General features: G+C 39.0%; 2 protein-coding genes across 2 annotated transcripts; both read right to left on the reverse strand.

Annotated features, from left to right (window-relative positions):
• Positions 1–3,777: 3,777 nt before the first annotated feature.
• On the reverse strand, positions 3,778–8,799 carry LOC133985268 (elastase-1-like). The gene is given in 8 exon segments (XM_062424866.1): positions 3,778–3,975; positions 4,634–4,776; positions 5,057–5,193; positions 5,906–6,031; positions 7,023–7,120; positions 7,840–7,860; positions 7,862–7,929; positions 8,757–8,799. Coding segments are annotated over 8 exon segments (834 nt in total).
• A 4,424-nt stretch (positions 8,800–13,223) lies between these two features.
• On the reverse strand, positions 13,224–20,000 carry LOC133985269 (alanine aminotransferase 2-like). The gene is made up of 11 exons (XM_062424867.1): positions 19,896–20,000; positions 19,295–19,384; positions 18,918–19,026; positions 18,697–18,830; positions 17,399–17,639; positions 16,087–16,166; positions 15,564–15,700; positions 14,756–14,930; positions 14,224–14,379; positions 13,421–13,521; positions 13,224–13,329 (listed from the first exon to the last, which is right to left on the reverse strand). The coding sequence occupies exons 1-11, from the start codon at positions 19,998–20,000 to the stop codon at positions 13,224–13,226; spliced, it is 1,434 nt and encodes a 477-aa protein (XP_062280851.1).
• Positions 20,001–20,088: the final 88 nt, after the last annotated feature.

A 20,088-nucleotide genomic window follows, 5' to 3' on the forward strand; every position in this document is an offset into this window, starting at 1 on the left:
TAAAAAACATGCAAGTGAGACTTTGTTTTTAGTGTTTGGTGAAGAAAAGAGGAGTTTGTGACTTCATTATTTCTTTTTATTATAATCATTTTTCACTCTCCGCTTTTAATAAGATAATATTAGATATATCTTTATTGATCCCCCTTGGGAAATATCTTTATTGACACAGCAGTACAGTGGAAAAAAAGTAGCAACATAACGGTGGGTGTGTACTAAAACAGACAAAATAGGATAAATAAATAAAATACACTAAACTGCAATGTATAAAAGTGCAATATGCAGAAGTTCCTGAGATTATAAACATGTGAACGTTCCTGAGATTTGCATATTTCTTTTAGATTTGGTTATTTCTATTAGTGTTCTTGCAAAATACGATGATTATGTTATAGTTAATGTGTTTGCATATGTAAAATTCAACTAAAATAGCACAAAATAAGCATAAAAACATCATCCATGTCCAACAGTAAAGGCTCACATGATTCCTCACTCAGCATTAAGTCATCATCAGTGTGCAGCTGTACCTCTATCAAACCTTTTTGGGGGAATTGTTGGGGGCTTTCTGCTTTTGAGGAATGAGCCCTCTCGCTCATCGCTCGCTCTCCCCGGAGCAACTGGGGTGGAATAATTACATAGCATGTGCAAAAAATCCCACTCCACTCATTGTGAAAGGATAGAGAGAGAGAGAGAGAGAGAGAGAGAGAGAGAGAGAGAGAGAGAGAGAGAGAGAGAGAGAGAGAGAGAGACAGAGAGAGACAGAGAGAGAGAGAGAGAGAGAGAGAGAGAGAGAGAGAGAGAGAGAGAGAGAGAGAGAGAGAGAGAGAGAGAGAATGTGTGAGTGATGAAGGGAGAGAAATGAAGCAACAAAAAAGGGTTAAATTAAAAAAAAGGGAGAAGATGGCCGGCAGTTCCTGTGAGTGACGCTGAGCCCTGCACAGCAGTTATCACATTATTTACAGCCAAGGATTTAATCCATCGTTCAGTAATGAGCAGCCAGCCAATGGCCTGTGATCTGAAGCTCACTTATTCACCTGCTGGGCGGCAAAATGCTGTAAGACCCCCCCCAACACACACACACACACACACACACACACAAGCCAGCTCTGACTGTTATTTAATTCTTTTGGATTCAATAGTAATACATTACTGGTTAAATATATATATATATCTGTTTATATGTGTCATGTTAGTTGGTTCAGTCACCTGCAGGTTTAGATCACTTCTTGTCTTATAGGATCTTTGGTCATGAGTTTATGCTTTTGATGCTTTTTCTTTGTATGTCAGCCTCCTTTTTATTCTCTTATATTAGCAGCAGAAGCAACCAGCCGCCTACAATCACATCTGCTCATTAACTGTATGAGTCAACACTGACACTCTGTGGTCACCTGCTGGAAATACAACATCTGCAGTTTTATTAATGTTTACAGAATTAAAGGTTCAGGTCAGTTTAGTCAAGAGTCCATATGAACAGTAGAAGAGGTAATTCCTCCTGTTCATACTGACTATTAAAAGATCTCCTTCAATAATAAAGAAAGTAAGAAAAATTAGAAGGAAGATGGAAGGAAGGAAGAAAGAAAGAAAGAAAGAAAGAAAAGAAAGAAAGAAAGAAAGAAAAGAAAGAAAGAAAGAAAGAAAGAAAGAAAGAAAGAACAAAGAAAAAGAAAGGGATATGAAAAAGAAAGAAAACAGAGAAGGAGAAGAAAGGAAAGAAGGAAGAAAGAAAAAGAAGGGATATGAAAAAAGAAAGAAAGAAAGAAAGAAAAAGAGAGAGAAAGAAAGGAAGGAAGGGAAAGAAGGGGAGATGAAGAAATAAAGAAGAAAGAAAGAAAGAAAGAAAGAAAGAAAGAAAGAAAGAAGAAAGAAAGAAAGAAAGAAAGAAAGAAAGAAAGAAAGAAAGAAAGAAAGAAAGAAAGAAATAAAAAAAGAAAGAAGAAGAAAGGAAAAAGAAGAAGGGGAGATAAAGAAAGAAAGAACAAAAAAAGGAGAAAGAACAATGAGGAGGAGGAAGATGCATTTGAAGATCATTTAAAAGTAGATGATCAGCTTCTATTGAGCTTCATCAGTCTGAGTTAGTCATATCAAGTGATATCTGACACATTTACAGTGTTTTTAGCATCAGATTCCCTCTTAGTGTTTCCCTGTTGAGCTGTGGTGGAAGTATAGTAACAAAAAGACTTTGGTACTAAAAACACTGTAACATATATCTTATAGATTTGACTCATTTGGACGGCTGAAGCTTCATATTAGCTTCACATCAGCTTTTAAATACATATTTGCACTGAAGGAGGATTTTACATTGTAAGTGCATTATGAAGTGATCTTCTAATGGTCAGTGTGAACAGGAGGAATGATTAAAGAGAGGAAAACATACTTAATATTCATTTGGGCTCCTGACTGTTGATTTAAGACTGACTTGAATGACTGTGAACCCATTTTTTCTAGGAATCTATAATCTAATATACTGATTTGTTTTATGTTGTTTCTTTGTTAGTAAACAAGAAATCTTTGTTTCATACAGAAAGAAAATTATACAATCAAACAGCAGCATTAAAAATCCACTTAAAGCCAAATAACCTCACAATTAGATAGAAAATGTAATAACTAGCATAAATTAATTAATTAATTAATTGTGTATGATGGTGACTCAGCTTCAGAGAAAATCAACTGTGTTCTCAGTTCCCTGTGAATCAGTTTGTATTATGGATTTAAGTTGCTCTATAAAGATGAAGAAGATGAAATTGAAAGACGACTGGGACATCGTGAACTTGATTAAATGAATTTATTGACATTTAAACGTCTCTGAGTCTTCAGTGTTGCAGCATAGTCTGAAAAAAACACACATAGTGATTATCAGAGCACAATAAGATTCAATATTACTAATCCTGTGTTACATTTTTCATGGTGTGGGTCATGGGTCAGTGATGTTTTATTTTGTCCATGTGGTTTAGTTTAAATTTAAAGGGTTAAAATGTGAAAATAAACGTATGAATAACTTGCACACATTCTTTTTTTGTGGACCCAGCATCAAATTTCTGCTTTTAATCCATTTTGAGAGAATATATTAGAGGATTATGGTAAAAATGTCTAAGTGGTGTAACCATAAAAACTTTGTACCAAATAATTCAACTTGCTTAAAAACAGTAAATTCTCAATAAAACACCATATCAACCATTTTGGCATGATCTTACATTATAACTTTATATTAAATAAAGTTAATGGAATACAATTGTTCTAAATATTACATTTACTCTGGTAACCATGGAGACCAGGAAACATTTACATTTTTTAACCCTCCCTCAAGGAAGGAAGGGAGGAAGAAGGAAGGAAAGGAGGGAGGGAGGAAGGAAGGAAGGATGGGAGGAAGAAGGAAGGAATGAAGGGAGGAAGAAGGAAGGAAGGAAGGGAGGAGGAAAGAAGGAAAGGAGGGAGGAAGGAATGGAGGAAAGGAAAGAAGGAAGGGAGGAAGGAATGAAGGAAAGAAGGACAGAGGAAAGAAGGAAAGGAGGAAGGTAGGGGAAGGAAAGAAAGAGAGAAGGAGGAAGGGAGGAAGGAGGGAAGGGAAGAAGGAAGGAGGGAGGAAGGAAGGTTAAATTAAGTAATTATTAGTATAAGTCCACTTAAATATGTAATATTGATCATTCTTTTGTGGTTACACCATTTGACATTTTCAGGAGCATTCAGTCTTACTTTTGGTTAAAAAATGGTGCAAATGTCACAAACCTGATGCTGCTTTTAAAACTATTGCCAACCCTTATTTATCACTGACCCTCATGTGTCCTTCTACTTCTGGTTGTGTAATGTATGTAGCGTATAACGGAGACTCACGTCACTGATCCACTGGGTGAAGGAAGAGGTGCGTGTGAACACTGTGGGCTTCTGGATGGTGTTGCATCCTGCGGCCGAGACGAAGCTGGTCACTCCCTGCACGTACCATCTGCCATCAATCCCCTTGCAGTTCAGGGGTCCGCCTGAATCCCCCTGCAGAGACACACACACACACACACGCACACACACACACACACACGCACACACACACACACACACACACACAGGGAAAAGGAAAAGAGGAAGGAAGGAAGGACAGAAGGAAGGAAGGAAGGAAGGAAGGAAGGAAGGAAGGAAGGAAGGAAGGAAGGAAGGAAGGAAGGAAGAAGGAAGGAAAGGAGGAAGGAACGAAGGACAGGAGGGAGGGAGGAAGGGAGGGAGGACAGGAAAGTAGGAAAGGAGGAAAGGAAAGAAGGAAGGGAGGAAGGAAAGGAAGGAATGAAGGAAGAAGGACGGAAGGAAAGAAGGAGGGAGGGAGGGAGATAGGAAAAGAGGAAGGAAGGAAAAACACAAACACACAAACACACACAAAAACACACAAACACACAAAAACACACACAAACACACAAAAACACACAAAAAAACACACAAACACACACAAAGACACACAAAGACACACAAACACACACAAAAACACACAAACACACACAAAAACACACAAACACAGACAAAAACACACAAACACACACAAAAACACACACACGCACACACACACACACACACACACACACACGAGTCAGTGAAACCAACAGTGCATCTGCAGGTATTGCATGGTTTTGTTGCCCAGATGAAGGAATGACATCATGCGTACGTGGCAGCCAGAGCGGATGTCACCACCAGCACAGATCATGGTGGTCTTCACGTAGCTGCCCCACCAGCCGCCGCTGCTGCAGACGCTGTGGCCGACCACGGGAAGGATGGCCTGCTGGAGCTTAGAGGCGAGGGGGCCGCCGCCTGCAGCAGAGGAGCAGACGATTAAAAACACACAACAGTGCAGGACAAATATTTAATTATTTTATTTTATTTATTACGTTGCTGATTTATGAGTCTGTTGCTTTAGCTTCTTATTTATGGTGCAAACACATCATCAAACTCACATATTTCCCAAAATGACAAACTATTGCACTAAATCCAGACTCAAAACTTATATTTCTGCCATTTCCTGTCATCTTTTTGCAGTCACAGCTACATGTGTAGATCAGGATCGTTGCATTATTACATTATAAACACTCACTGAAGATTCTTCCCCAGCCGGTGATGTAGCAGGGGTCATTGTGAGGAGAGACCTCCCCGCTTGGTGGCACGCAGGCGGCCTGCACCTTATCGTTCATAACCACAGGTGAGGACAGCTTCATCATGGCGATGTCGTTACTGAGCACGGAGAAAAAATCACAAATGTATCAGAGGATACAGGAATATTATGAGAAAGAAAGAATAGGAAGGGGAGAGTGGAGGGACAATACACCACATTTACTGCTCATATAAAGTCATTTTATGTGTTATTAGACTGATGTGATGTGAAGGAATGAATGAGGGAAGGAAGGAAGGAAGGAAGGAAGGAAGGAAGGAAGGAAGGAAGGAAGGAAGGAAGGAAGGAAGGAAAGAAGGAATGAATGAGGGAAGGAATGAGGGAAGGAAGGAGGGACGGAAGGAAGGAAGGAATGAATGAGGGATGGAATGAGGGAAGGAAGGAGGGACGGAAGGAAGGAAGGAAGGAAGGAAGGAAGGAAGGAAGGAAGGAAGGAAGGAAGGAAGGAATGAGGGAAGGAAGGAGGGACGGAAGGAAGGAAGGAAGGAAGGAGGGGATGAGGGAAGGAAGGAAGGAAGGAACGAGGGAAGGAAGGAGGGAAGGACAGATGGAGGGAACATTTGAGGGAAGGAATGAGGGAAGGAAGGAAGGAAGGAAGGAAGGAAGGAAGGACAGATGGAGGGAACATTTACCCTAACAGCTGATCTTAGATCAATTCTAGAAAATTAGAAAAGTCATCAAATGTAATAAGTTACATTACTTTGATGAAGTCATTGAAATAGTTACATTACTTATTACAGTTTAAAGTCATAATGAAAGAGTTTTAATCCTCACCCACAGGACAGGCAGTTATCATCCCATTTAGGATGAACCACGATCTTCTCCACACTTCTGATCTGCTCGTTGTTCTCATGCCGGTTGAGATCAAACTCTCCCACCACCACACGGTAGGTACGAGGTCTGAGACACACACACACACACACACACACACAAACACAAACACACACACACACACACACACAAACACACACACACACACACACACACACACACACACACACACACATAGACATATTTAACCTTTGTGTCGTCCTCCCAGGTCAAATTGACCCCGTCTGTTTGACTGTTCCTTCTTTCCTTCCTTCCTTCCATCTGTCCTTCCTCCCTCCCTCCTTCTCTCTTTCTTTCCTTCCTCTCTCTTTCCTCCCCCCTACCTTCCTCCCTTCCTTCTTTCCTCTGTCCTTCTTTACTCACTTTCTCTTTTACTTTCTCCCTCCCTCCTTCCCTACTTCCTTCCCTCCCTCCTTCCATCTTTCCTCCCTCCCCCCCACCTTCCTTGCTCCCTCCTTTCCTTCCTTCTTTCCTTCCTTCTTCCTCCCTCCCTTCCTTCCTTCCTTCCTTTCCTTCCTCCCTCCTTTCCTTCCTTCTTCCTTCCTTCCTTCCTCCCTCCCTCCCCTCCCTCCCTCCCTTCCTTCCTTCTTCCTCCCTTCCTTCCTTCCATCCTTCCTTCCTCCCTTCTATCCTTCCTTCTTCCTCCCTTCCATCCATCCTTCCTCCCTCCTTTCCTTCCTTCTTCCTCCCTCCCTTCCTTCCTTCTTTCCTTTCCTTCCTCCCTCCTTTCCTTCCTTCCTTCTTCCTCCCTTCCATCCTTCCTTCCTCCCTTCTATCCTTCCTTCCTCCCTTCTATCCTTCCTTCTTCCCTCCCTTCCATCCTTCCTTCCTCCCTTCTATCCTTCCTTCTTCCTCCCTTCCATCCATCCTTCCTCCCTCCTTTCCTTCCTTCTTCCTCCCTTCCTTCCTTCTTTCCTTTCCTTCCTCCCTCCTTTCCTTCCTTCCTTCCTTCCTTCCTCCCTCCCATCCTTCCTTCCTTGACTCGAGGACAACAGGAGGGTTAACATGATCCCTTCATGATCAAACAGGCAGAGAATAAGGAGAGTTAACTGTGTTTCACCCGATACAGTGTCCAGCAGTCAGGATCCAGTTGGGAGAGAGCAGTGTGCCTCCACAGGTGTGATAGTAAGAGGAGCCGCTGCGATACTGCAGAGAGATCTGTGAAAAGAGAAAAGCTTTAAAATCATGCATCACCTACAATATTAACTTCTGATGCACAGTGAGGCAATGACTGTATTTTTCTCTCTGGGTCAATGATGTTTTTTGTGTCCATGTGGTTTAGTTTAAATTTAAAGGGGTTAAAATGTGAAAATAAACGTATGAATAACTTGCACACATTCTTTTTTTGTGGACCCAGCATCAAATTTCTGCTTTTAATCCATTTTGAGAGAATGTATTAGAGGATTATGGCAAAAATGTCTAAGTGGTTGTAACCATAAAAACTTTGTACCAAATAATTCAACTTGCTTAAAAAACAGTAAATTGTCAATAAAACACCATATCAATTAGTTTGGCATGATCTTACATTATAACTTTTATATTAAATAAAGGTAATGGAATACAATTGTTCTAAATATTACATTTCATCTGGTAACCATGGAGATCAGGAAACATTTACATTTTTTTAAATGAAGTAATTATTATAATAAGTCCACTTAAATACACTGTAGGTGATAAAATATTTAATATTTATCATTCTTTTGTGGTTACACCATTTGACATTTTCAGGAGTATTCAGTCTTTTTGTTTTTTTCTTAATGCATTTTTCTGACAGTGCACTTACTCACACACCCTCCTTACTACTTTATTTTTATACTTTTATATTGTGTTGCAGTCTTACAAAAAAAGAAAATAATCCCAGATTGGTATGTACTCACCTGCCAGGGCCAGCTGTAGGGGACGAGCATCCACTCCGTTCACCACGCGGGTCAGAGAGGGCTCGTAGCTGGGTTTGCCACACGCGTGAGCTGGGGTCAAAGAAACAACAGGAGGTATAAAAGGCTCTGATATTAAAACCTGACAGTGTTCCCATACTGTGACATCATGGTTTACCCTCCTGACCTCAGCTCTCTTCCTTTTGAAACTTTATGGGGCAAATACAGATGTCTACTTCCTGATAAAATGTCAGTTTGAGGCAAAATCAACATTTAAATCCTACATTTTTACAATTTTTTCTTTGCTTTCTTTGCTTTGGCTGATACATTTATAGGATTTAAACATTGGTTCAAAGATACAATGACGTTAAACACTTTATCAATCTCGGCAGATAAACATATATGTAAAGTGACAAAAGCACCTTTAAAGTCACATCTCACTGCTGGATAACAGTTAAATAATAACCTTTAGATTTTGCCCAGTGCTTTGATTAGAAAACACCATCTTTTGCATGGATTGGTTCATTTACCTACAAACTAAAACCACTGCCAGAAACACTCACTATAAAGCACTAAATGTGGATTCATCCGCCGCTGGAACTAGTCCCCAACAAACACACTATTATCCCCTATTACAGTAACTTTCATTTAAACCTACAGTGTCCAGCATTTTAAGGAAATTACTGAATATTTATTAAAAGTTAAGATATATATTTGTGAATTGTTTTATCTCTTTAGGAGGAACTGATGGGTTTAGAGCTGAGAGCCACAAACAGGGCAGAGAAGTCACTATATATATTCTTCATAATAATAGAAATATATAAAGCATCTACAGTTGTGTACAAACGTCTGTAATCATCCAGAGTAAAGAGTAACTTTTAAAATTGTGTGAAGCTGCTTTTAAATACTTGTAGACTCACCGTAGGCAGCAAGCAGCAGGACGAAGGCTACTCTCATCATCATCATTTCCTCAGAGTGGCTCGTCTGAGTGTGTCGGACGGCTTTTGTACTCTCAGAATTCAACACACACATATGCACGCACACACACACACATGCACGCAGACACACATGCACGCACACACACACACACACACACACACACACCACCTTAAACACACAGTCCAAACTTAACCTGGGAATCTTCCTCTCCTGCTCCATCTGTTCCATCTGTCCTTACATGACTCCTTCCTTACTCCAGCCGCTCCCAAACAAGATTAATCAGCTTAATATCAACATATGTGTACAGAAACGTACAAAACATTTGATTTTGAAAGTATTTTTGGGGTCATTTAAAATTTAAAATGTTACAAGATGGGCGAGAATGTAAAAATAATTTACTGTAATATAATGGGACCAAATGGGCAAACCTGAAGAACAGCTGAGAAAAACAAACCACAATAAAAAACTATAGACACTATTATTAAAAGTTATTCTTGAAATAACTGTCAAAATAAATGTGATGTTTTATTACAATTAATTAATAGTTTTCATCTGAACTAATGTAAAACACTGTAAGATTTACAAAAAGAAATGTTGAACCTGAAAAACACAATCTAATGCATATATGATGTAATATATAATGATGATAATAAAGCTTTCTATTCTGTTTCTATTCTATTGAAACATTGAGACACACCAACACAAAGTAAATGATCACAATAGTAAAATAATACAAGTGAACAAATTTATAAATACATAATCCTCAAACTGTAACTATTATACACAATTAGAATAATAAATCACAATGAATAAAAATAGTAAACCCTCACATAGAAATGTGTTGAACCCTGACTAATTTTCAGATTTAACTTTATTAATAAATATCAGTCGTAGCTTTGCCCCCCCCCCCCCCCCCCCCCCGTCAGATAAACGTCGCCCTGCAGCAGCTTCATCTCTGCAGGATCTGTTTTCCTTTTCACTTCTCCGTCTGCTTTGGGGAACCAAATTTCAGCAGGTTGTTGCACAAGCTGAGGACAAATGTGATTATAAGTTTGTATGAAAAGTCAACAACATTAACTGTCACTGTGTGTCTAGTTAGACTATGTTGACATTTAAGTTTAAAATGCAGTTTTTGGATGAAAACAATAGTATGAAACTATATTGTGTTTCCAGGCCTGAACAACATTAAAACGGACGGATAAATCTACGCTGGCCCTGAAAGCTGAATCTGAAAAACAGATTTATAAATGTAACGGGTATAAGTGCAAACATTACTCTTAGTTTCACAGTAAAGTTGAAACTTTAGTTTTTCAATTGCATCATCTTTACTTAGACTATAACTCCACTAATTTACCTGTGATAAAAACATTGTCACAGAGTGTTTCATCCAGTGCAGATTCTGGGTAACATAGGAGAGAAAGACATTTTACTTACAACAGTCTGTTTAACTGATAAAATAAAAGGTGATCATGATACATGTTTGTTTGTTACCTCATTAAAAAAAAACTATGATTATTTATCTGAGGTGAGAGAGGCTGTGAAAGTCTCCGGAAACTTCTAAAATTGAATAGAGACTTTCTCCAAAACTCATTAAACACTTACCTACAGTGTTGACTAGTGTGCATCTTCAGTTTAACAAGTTATTAACAGAACTAAGTATAAGTTTGGTTATATTATAATGACAACTATTGAATTTAAAAAATATATGTTGTCCCTTTTTAACATTGTTCATTTAAAATGTACGATTATCTATTCTCCTTATTAACAGTGTTCATTTAAAAGGTTGACAGTAAAATATTATATTAGTCAGAAAAAACAAAAACAAACATGCTTTTTCCCTAAAGTCTGTGTCCTTGACTTTTCTTGTCAGGGAAATCGGCCCAGCAGGCGCAGGTGGAAAGAGCGACATCGTGCCAAGACCTCCTGCAGGCTGACAGGAGGAACCAAAGACACACAAACACACACAAAAACACACACAAAAACACACACACACACACAAACACACACAAAAACACACAAACACACACACAAACACACACACACACACACACACACACACACACACACACACACACACACACACACACAAACACACACACAGCCTGACATGGAAAATAAACACAAGTACACAACATTACCTCACACATAAAGACACACCTGAACATAAAGCAGAAATCACCTGAACATTACATTAAACTGTGTAAATTAATATTCACACATTAAATAATCCTCTTCCTGTCGTCCTCCCGGGTCAAACTCCTTCCGTCTGTCCTTCCTTCCTTTCTTCCTTCCTACCTACCTTCCTCCCTTCCTTTTTTCTACTGTCGTTCTTTCCTCCCTTCCTCTTTTCCTTCTCCCTCCCTCCTTCCTTCCTCCTTTCCTCCATCCTTCCTTCCGTCTGTCCTTCCTCCCTCCCTTCTCTCTTTCTTTCTTTCCTTCCCTCCTTCCTTCCTTCCTCCGTCTTTTCCTTCCTTCCTTCCTTCTTTCCTTCCTTCCTTCCTTCCTCCCTCCTTCCTTCTTTCCTTCCTTCCTACCTCCCTCCTTCTTTCTTTCTCTCCTTCCTTCCTTCCTTCCTCCCTTCCTTCCTTCCTTCCTTACTCCCTTCTTTCTTCTGTCCTTCTTTCCCTCCTTTTCTTCCTTCCTTATTTCCCTCCTTCCTCCCTCCCTTCCTTCCTTCTTCCTCCCTCCCTCCCTTCCTTCCTTCCCTCCTTCCTTCCTCCCTCCCTCCTTTCCTTCCTTCTCCCTCCCTCCCTTCCTTCCTCCCTCCCTCCTTTCCTCCCTCCCTTCTCTCCTTGACTCGAGGACAACAGGAGGGTTAAGGTGGAAATGAAAACAGTCTTATAACATTGAGTTAAGATGACACTATTATATATTTAAATATTTTTTTCTTGTCACACATTAATTCACAGAGGTCACCGATGTGCAAGTTTCCTTTAAGACTGAACACTTTGTCTCTAAATGTGTTACATCATCATATTAAGAGATGAGTCCCATCTGTGACTTCAGCACAACATGTAACTGTGTGATTAAGTCACATGTGTCGACCCTTCAGGAACTTTTAGTGTGTTCATGAAATCACAGCTGTTTACAGACGGCCCGAAGCTATCAGATGTTCTCCTGGAAAAAAGGAAATGAAGGATTAAAATCGAATTTGTACACAATAACGTCTCTTAATGTTTATGCTGCTTTTGTTTTGCTTCACTGATGTACAGAAGTTTACACCAGTCTGGTCTGAACAGTGGAAGTGATGAGGGTCAATGATGGTTTATTGTGTCCATGTGGTTTAGTTTAAATTTAAAGGGGTTAAAATGTGAAAATAAAAATATGAATAACTTGCACACTTTCTTTTTTTGTGAAATATTGGATCATTTGAACATTTATTGAAATGAAATGATGCTGTTACAGATTTAGTTATTTGGTCCAGTACCTGCTTTCATATTTTGCATGTGTCCGTCTGCTACACAACTTTTTTTAAACAATGTGAGAAATACAGTATTGTGATTTTGTGGAGTTTGTGATCACTGTGGTGTAATTTGTCCATCCGATAGAAGACACCTCAAAAAGTTTCTTGTCCTTTATTTGAAAACTGTCCAGGTTTACACTTGGTAAATGTTTGTACTTTACATTCATGACCTTCTAAAGCCAGAAACACACTTTTATCTCAGACATATTCATCAAACTAACAGACAAAGTAAATGAGTCAATAATTAACCACCTAAAGCAGTTGATTGTATACATACTGTCCAATCAGTAAAGGTTATTGAGGATGCTGCTGTATCTGTTTTTTTCTTTTTTAACCTTTGTGTCATCCTCCCGGGTCAAATTGACCCAGTCTGTTTTGACTGTTCCTTCTTTCCTCCCTTCCTTCCTTCCGTCTGTCCTTCCTCCCTCCCTCCTTCTCTCTTTCTTTCCTTCCTCTCTCTTTCCTTTCTTCCTTCCTTCTTTCCTTCCTCCATCCCCCTTTCTTCCTTCCTCCCTCCTTTCCTTCCTTCTTCCTCTCTTCCTTCCCCCCTTTCTTCCTTCCTCCCTTCCTCCTTTCCTTCCTTCTTCCTCCCTTCCTTCCTTCCTCCCTCCTTTTCTTCCTTCTTCCTCCCTCCTTTCCTTCCTTCTTCCTTCCTTCCTCCCTCCCTCCTTTCCTTCCTTATTCCTCCCTTCCTTGCTTCTTCCTTCTTTCTCCCTTCCTCCCTCCGTTCCTTCCTTCTTCCTCCCTTCCTTCCTTGACTCAAGGACAACAGGAGGGTTAAACTATGGATTTATTTCTAAGCATGCAGAACACTAATAAAAATTACTTCTCTGTACATAAATGAGCACAAAAACATGAATGCTTGAGTCTTTAAGTCTTCTCTTTGCGTGCTCTTTCCAACATTCACACTCAAGCTGAGGATCTGTTTTTTCTCCACAGGCGACTACATGTTGGGTCACTGTATTTTACACTCAGTCTCTGCCCTTCACACCTCCGTCAGGGTGCGGATGTCGGCCCAAAGGCGAAGGTGGAAAGAACTGATGCGAGCCAGCACCTCCTCCAGGGTGTGAGGAGGAACGAGGATGCAGAATCTAAAAAGAGAAAAGTGTATAACACAATCACTTTTTTAGGAGAATAGGAAACATACCTGACATGATGTAGCTTTAACTTTATATCTCTTACCTCAGATGGTAGCTGTCAGTTGTTCCTCCTGCTCCTATAAGCACACCTTCCTCCTCCAGTAACCTCCGGCTGTACAAAACATCTGCCTCCACCTCCAGTACCTGAAAAATGGACATAATGACATTGAACTAAGCCTTTATATGTATATGTTGTGATGTAATATTGTGATTTCTGTCCCTACTGGGAAGAAAAACAGGCTGTTTTAGTAATTATCACCTCAGATGATCTGTCCAAATATTAATAAATGCATCTGATTTTTAGGCCATCCTGGGTGCAGAAATAACAGCAGAAGGTGCAAACAACAGGCTGAGTAATGTCAGAAATACCATCAAAACTTATAAAAACTTAAACTTCAATTGAAACACAGTTGCATATTTTCATTTCCATGTTACTACATTTGTTGTAAAAACAAAAAACGTAGTTGTGTCCACACCTCTTCCTATGTTCAAGCCAGGTGCAGGACAATTAATTATATTTAGCTCCAAAAAATGACTGCTGGGTCACTCAAATATATATTTTGGGAGCTAAAAACGAGTGTGCAGATACCCTACTTTGTTTTTTGTTGTTTAATTTTTACTGATTAATTCATGATAATATATATATATACCTGAGTATATTGGGTACACTGGGTGTAAGGCAGCAGACCAGCTGACTGACCAGGGTAAATATATTATTTTCCTATCCTACAAATGCAGCACAGGTAAGGCCTCCAGTTCATCAGGCATAAAGTTCAATTAGATCTGGCTGAGCTCGAGTTTCTTCAAGTTGAAATAACACACTGTACAGTTGTAATATTTTCCCACCTTGGCCTGCTCAGTGATCTCAGACGGTAAATGCAGACGGGGGTAAAGGTAGATTCCTCCCATCACTGACTGACCGCTCATCCCTGGTAGACTGTTGAAGAACTGCTGAGCTCGCTGAGCATTTTGGGACAGAGTGGTCCGAATGAGGAGAATCTCCTTTGATGAAGAGAACAACAGGGATTGGTTGTAAGTAGTCATACGGAAGGAAGGAAGGAAGGAAGGAAGATAGGAAGGAAGGAAGGAAGGAAGGAAGGAAGGAAGGAAGGAAGGAAGGAAGGACAGATGGAGGGAACATTTACCCTAACAGCTGAAAACATTGGTTAGAAAATTAGAAAAGTCATCAAATGTAATAAGTTACATTACTTTGATGAAGTCATTGAAATAGTTACATTACTTATTACATTTTAAATAGAGTAACTAGTAACCTTCCCAACCTTGGATTTAGGAAAGGAGCTGCTTTTGGAGCAACCCAAATAAACGAGGGAGGAAACATGCATAATGTTTGATGCAGGATCTTTTGTAGAAGTATCACCTGTGTGTGCGTGTCCCAGGAAGGGTCTCCAGGTTTCGGTGGGTCGACCATGAGATCCAGAGCAAGTTGGCCGATAACCGGAGTACTGATATCAGCACACAGCACAGTGTCAGCGAACAGCATCACCTCTGGGTCCATGTTGACCACCTCCATGTATCCTGCTCTCTGACCACATCTGGGACACAGAGACAAAACTTAGATGGAGGAAAAGGCCAAATTAACCCTCCTGTTGTCCTCGAGTCAAGGAAAGAAGGGAGGAAAAGGGAAGGAAAGGAGGGAGGAAGGAAGGAAAGGAGGGAGGAAAGAAAGGAAAGAAGGAAGGGAGGAAGGAAAGGAAGGAAGGAAGGATGGAGGAAAGAAGGAAAGAAAGAAGGAAGGTAAGAAGGAGGGAGGAAAGAAGGAAGGAGGGAGGGAGGGAGAAAGGGAAAGAGGAAGAGAGGAAGGAAGGGAAAAAGGACAGAGGAAAGAGGAAGGGAGGAAGGTAGCGGGGAGGAAAGAAAGAGAGAAGGAGGGACGAAAGAAGGAAGGGAGGAAGGAAAGGAAGGAAGGAAGGAAGGAAGGAGGGAGGGAAGGAAAGAAGGACAGAAGGAAGGAAAACAGGGGGATGGAGGAAGGAAAGAAGGAACGGAGGAAAGAGAGAGGAAGGAAAGACAGAGAGAAGGAGGGAGGGAGGAAGGACAGATGGAAGGAAGGAAGAGAGGAAATAAGGAACAGTCATGATAGACGGGGTAAATTTGACCCGGGAGGACGACATGAAGGTTAAAAACATACAATAATGATGAAACTTTGATATAGAGAAGAAACTCACTCTCCCATGCAGGCGTTGGATAGAGAGTGGAAGGAAACCAACTCCACTGTGTCTGAGTACTGTTTTCCCATCTCAAACAGAACCTTCTTATAGGAAATAAACTCTCTGCTGTGTCCATGAACGCTGTCCTGCTGGACCTGGAGTGAAGATGACGGATTATGTGAGAAAATGTCACAAAATATTGGTACTCAATCACAGAATTGGTCGTTCCTCTTTATATTCAATTAGTCAGAACTGAAATAGGAAAAATGTCTTTGTCTTAAATTAATACGTATCTCCTTATCTCACACCTTGTTTTATTAGATTGTACATTTTTTAACTTTACTATATCTTTTTTCCTAATATTTTCTTTTATATCTTTCTTTTCTTTTACCTAATATTGTTTTCTGTGTTGTTGTGTTGCTGTTAATGTTTCTCGACACCATTTGTAAAGAAGGATTCCTCCTCAATGGTCTTTTGAGGTAAAATAAAGATAAATAAATAAATAAATAATAAACTGCCAGTTCTTGAGTTAAATCCTCACCTCATCCACTAACAGCAAGAGTCTCTCAGCTGCTGCAAACCGGATCACTTCCTCTATAGATTTCCTGTCCTGTACGTGACCTGCGAGGACAAACATACGACATCAATGATGACAGCGATGAAGTTTAAACAGGTGGATGAGATGAAGCTGCTGGGTGATGGATGCTTATGTAACAGAGCTAATGATTCCACTTGCCATTTCTAACTGTCCTGTTTTTAATATATATTTGCACTGATTTTAATTTATTATTGGTCATTTGTCCATTTTCTATTGTGCTCCTATGTATTTCATTATTTATTTTCTCTGCATAAGAATAATGGCTATTACCACAGAGACTTGACTTGTATAGAGACGGAAGTCCATTGTGACACCAAAACGATCGCCCCCTGGTGGCCTTTTGATAGAATGCAGTTTTAAGTTACTTCCGCGTTGGCCTCATTTCAGAGGACCGGAACTCCCCGCCTGCTGTTACCATAGAGATATGAGTGCAGCGCCCTCTGCTGGTGAGCCTGAACTCAGGTAACAGTCTGTGAATGCCGTCTCTGTGGTAGGTGCATTTTATCAGCTCCGTAAAAATAGAGATATTAACCTTGTTGTTGTGGCTAAAAGTGTGTTTCTGTATCTTACATGATGACTTAAGCCTCCAAAGACTATGATATTATCAGTGTTTTGAATTGTTTAAGTCAGGGTGTTGAGTCCACCACGTTATCGGTGTTTTGCTAGCTAATCTTTGTATGTAAATAGTATGGAGAAGCTGCTAGCTAGCACCAAGTCAAACTTATCTTATTTTATGTTATTTTCATTTTTAGCATTTTTGAGAAGTCCCTGAGAGAGACTGACTGTGGGATATCACTCCTTTTTCCATTAGAATAAATGGCAGGAACATTTCACATCCATAAATGTACATTTCAAAATTCATCTCCATTATTTAAGTTGTTTTTGATTGAAGTTGATTATTATTTGTAGTCGCTTAAGTTAATTACAAATAAGAAATGTATATCAATGATGGATATCCATTCAGAGGTTTTCAACCAATAAGCTGTCACAAAAACAATTTTCATTTTATACGGAAGATTATGAAGTCTGTCACACCAGGGTTTTTTTTTTTAGTTTAGTTTTTTTCTTCTTTTTCTTTCTTTTGTTTCTCGTTTATTATTACTGTTGATGACCCTTGTTATGCTTTTACATGACTGTAAGCAATGTTGTTGCTATTGCACAACATGTGAACTGGAATGACTAATTTCTTATTTTTTACATTGCAAACTTCAATAAAGTTTTGGAGAAGAAAAAAAAACGCACAACCGCCACTTACCTGTAGGGTTGCCAGGGTTACTGATGTAAACGGCTCTGGGCTCACAGCGCCTCCTAGCGGCCGTTAAAGCTCGGTGCAGCTCCTCAAGGTGCACAGCCCAGCCTTGGTCCTCTATCAGCTGGTAGGGTGCTGGTGTCACCCCAGTCTCATCCAGTATGATGGGAAGGTGGTGTGGGGAAGGAACGGGGGTCAACACACCTGTCTGAGTCTCCCCCCCTTTGTCCAGCAGCTTTATAACCACCTAAACACAACAGATTAATACATAATTATTAGTATTGATTCTGTCAGTGCTGAATTGTTCCATAATTACTCATTTTGGGTTTAAAGGATCATTCTGGTTTATTATAATTTCGGTTAATTTGCCTTTTATTGGTCACACAACTCACGTCTTCTAACTTTTATATGATATTGTCAATCAATCAATTAATCAATTGATCAAAGTGTATTTATATGTCACCTTTCACACAGGTTAATTTAGTTGGAAATGCTTCACAGTTGATTGATAAACTAAAGAAAAGGAATAAAAACGATAAAGGATAGAAGGAAGTTTGAGACTAATGTATGCAAGAGAAAATATAAATGATAAAAATGGAATAAAAAAGATCTATAATAAAAATCTAAAATAAAATAAATGACAGAAAATTTAAAAAAATCAGAGAATAAGAGAAAAAGTTAGGTACAAAGTAGGTTAAAATAGATTAAGACAAAATATATAGATTTTTAATAAAAGCTAGACTAGAAACTAGGTTAAATAAAGATTAAAAACAAAAGAAATACAGACGAATAAAATAAATAAGATTAAAAAATAAATACATAACATAAAATAAAGTAGAATAAAAATGTAAAACATCAAAACAAATAGAATAAAAATATAACCATTCTTAATCAAAAGCTGGTTGCCATGAACTTTGGAACAGCAGATTACTTTACCTACAGTATTTGTAATTTGGTACCATATTTGCCTGAATATAAACCTTTATGTTTGATTTAGCACCATCATTGGGCCAAATTTATTAACTTTATTGATCAAATACTCACAAAACTAAAGACACTTCTATCAGCCTCATCTGTGCTTTGTGTTTGGTGCCAATTATCCAACATTAACAGGCTTATATACTAAATTAATCTGGAGTTATAAGCTCAAAGGAGGAAAGTAAAGCCTCGCAGTTGATGTCCAAAAAATAGAAATTACTGCCACACTGAACATTTAACATCCATATACCTGTAAATATTACCTCAAGGTGATATATGAGACATAAATAACATTAAAAATAGTAATTAAGACAGTGTTTTAATACCATTAAGGCCCTTTGAGAGCCAGAAGAAATAAAGATGTCTTCGGCGTATGAAGGGACTCCATCATCTCGTCTCATGATGAACTCAGCGATGCTTTGCCTGACATGAAGCAAACCGCTGGTGGCAGAGTAGGCTCCTAATGGATAAATCATCACATAAGGTATTTCTTATACATTTGTTAATTAAAATGTCAGAAAGTTTATAAAGAAAAGACAGTTCTCACCCACACTTTGTCCATCACAGATCTCCAGGAGCCTCTGAGCTCTGAGCCTGACGTCCAGAGGAAGACTGTTGTCCTTCAGCAGCTGAGGGTAAAGACACACTGCCAACACCTTAAAAATAAAGACATCCACATTATAGATGACCAAAAAAGAGATAAAGTTTGACTATAATTACATATTATAATTATTATTCAATTCAACTGTGCAATATATACACTTAAAAATCTGTGCAAAAACTATGTCAAACTAATTGTTCTTTCTTTCTATTTCACTATCCACTTACTAATGCATAAATGTAAATTTCCCCTCCATAAGACAAATAAAGTAATATCTTATTTTATCTTAAACTATAATATAAAAGCACAATAACAAAACTCACCTGTCGAACAAATGAAATGGGTTTCATTCCTGTTTTGTGGGGATCACCTGAGCTCACATCCAGCACCTCTTTGAAGGGTTTTTGCGCCCCCTGCAGGAGAACATGTGTTAATGCAGGAAAGGCCAATATTAAATAAGAAAACTGGCAAATAGGAAATGTGAAAGCCTACACCTCTTAATCTGTGTATTGTTTGAATGTGTTGAGAAAACAGGGGATGCTGGGTTCCTCTTACAGTAGACTACTTTTTCCATGCATTTCTATTTTTCTGTATCTTCATCATCATTCATCATGCAAAAAAATAAGGTATTTTGTTGATGTATGATTCATGCATGAGGTTTGGTTGCACCCTAGAATACATTAATGATAATCTAATCTTATTAATTATAATATGTTGGTTTGTTGGAAGTATCTTTTCATCAGGATTCCTCATGTTTAATCTTATATTATTATTTTTTTACAGGCCTTTTTACATCAAAATAACAATATAAATAGATTAAGGCTTGTGTCACCCTTTACATTTTGTTCTTGTTTCTTTTCCAATCAAAAGTAGTCGACCCGCAGCTGTTTGAGATTAATAAATATAGTGAATAAAAGCACTTACTGTCATGATCTGTTGTGTGATGTGTGCAGCCAGACTCTGCAGTGTGCTGTGTGCTGAGACTCTGATCCCGCTCACTCTGGGATTCACATGTTGCAGAGAAGTCATTGTTGTTTTTGTTGTTTGAAATGGTTCGATTTCCCAAAAATATCCGTTTAACACTTCTGTCTGTAATCACAGGAGAGAGAGAGGATAC

This window comes from Scomber scombrus, chromosome 8 (genome assembly GCF_963691925.1).
Source record: "Scomber scombrus chromosome 8, fScoSco1.1, whole genome shotgun sequence".
Lineage (NCBI taxonomy): Eukaryota > Metazoa > Chordata > Actinopteri > Scombriformes > Scombridae > Scomber > Scomber scombrus.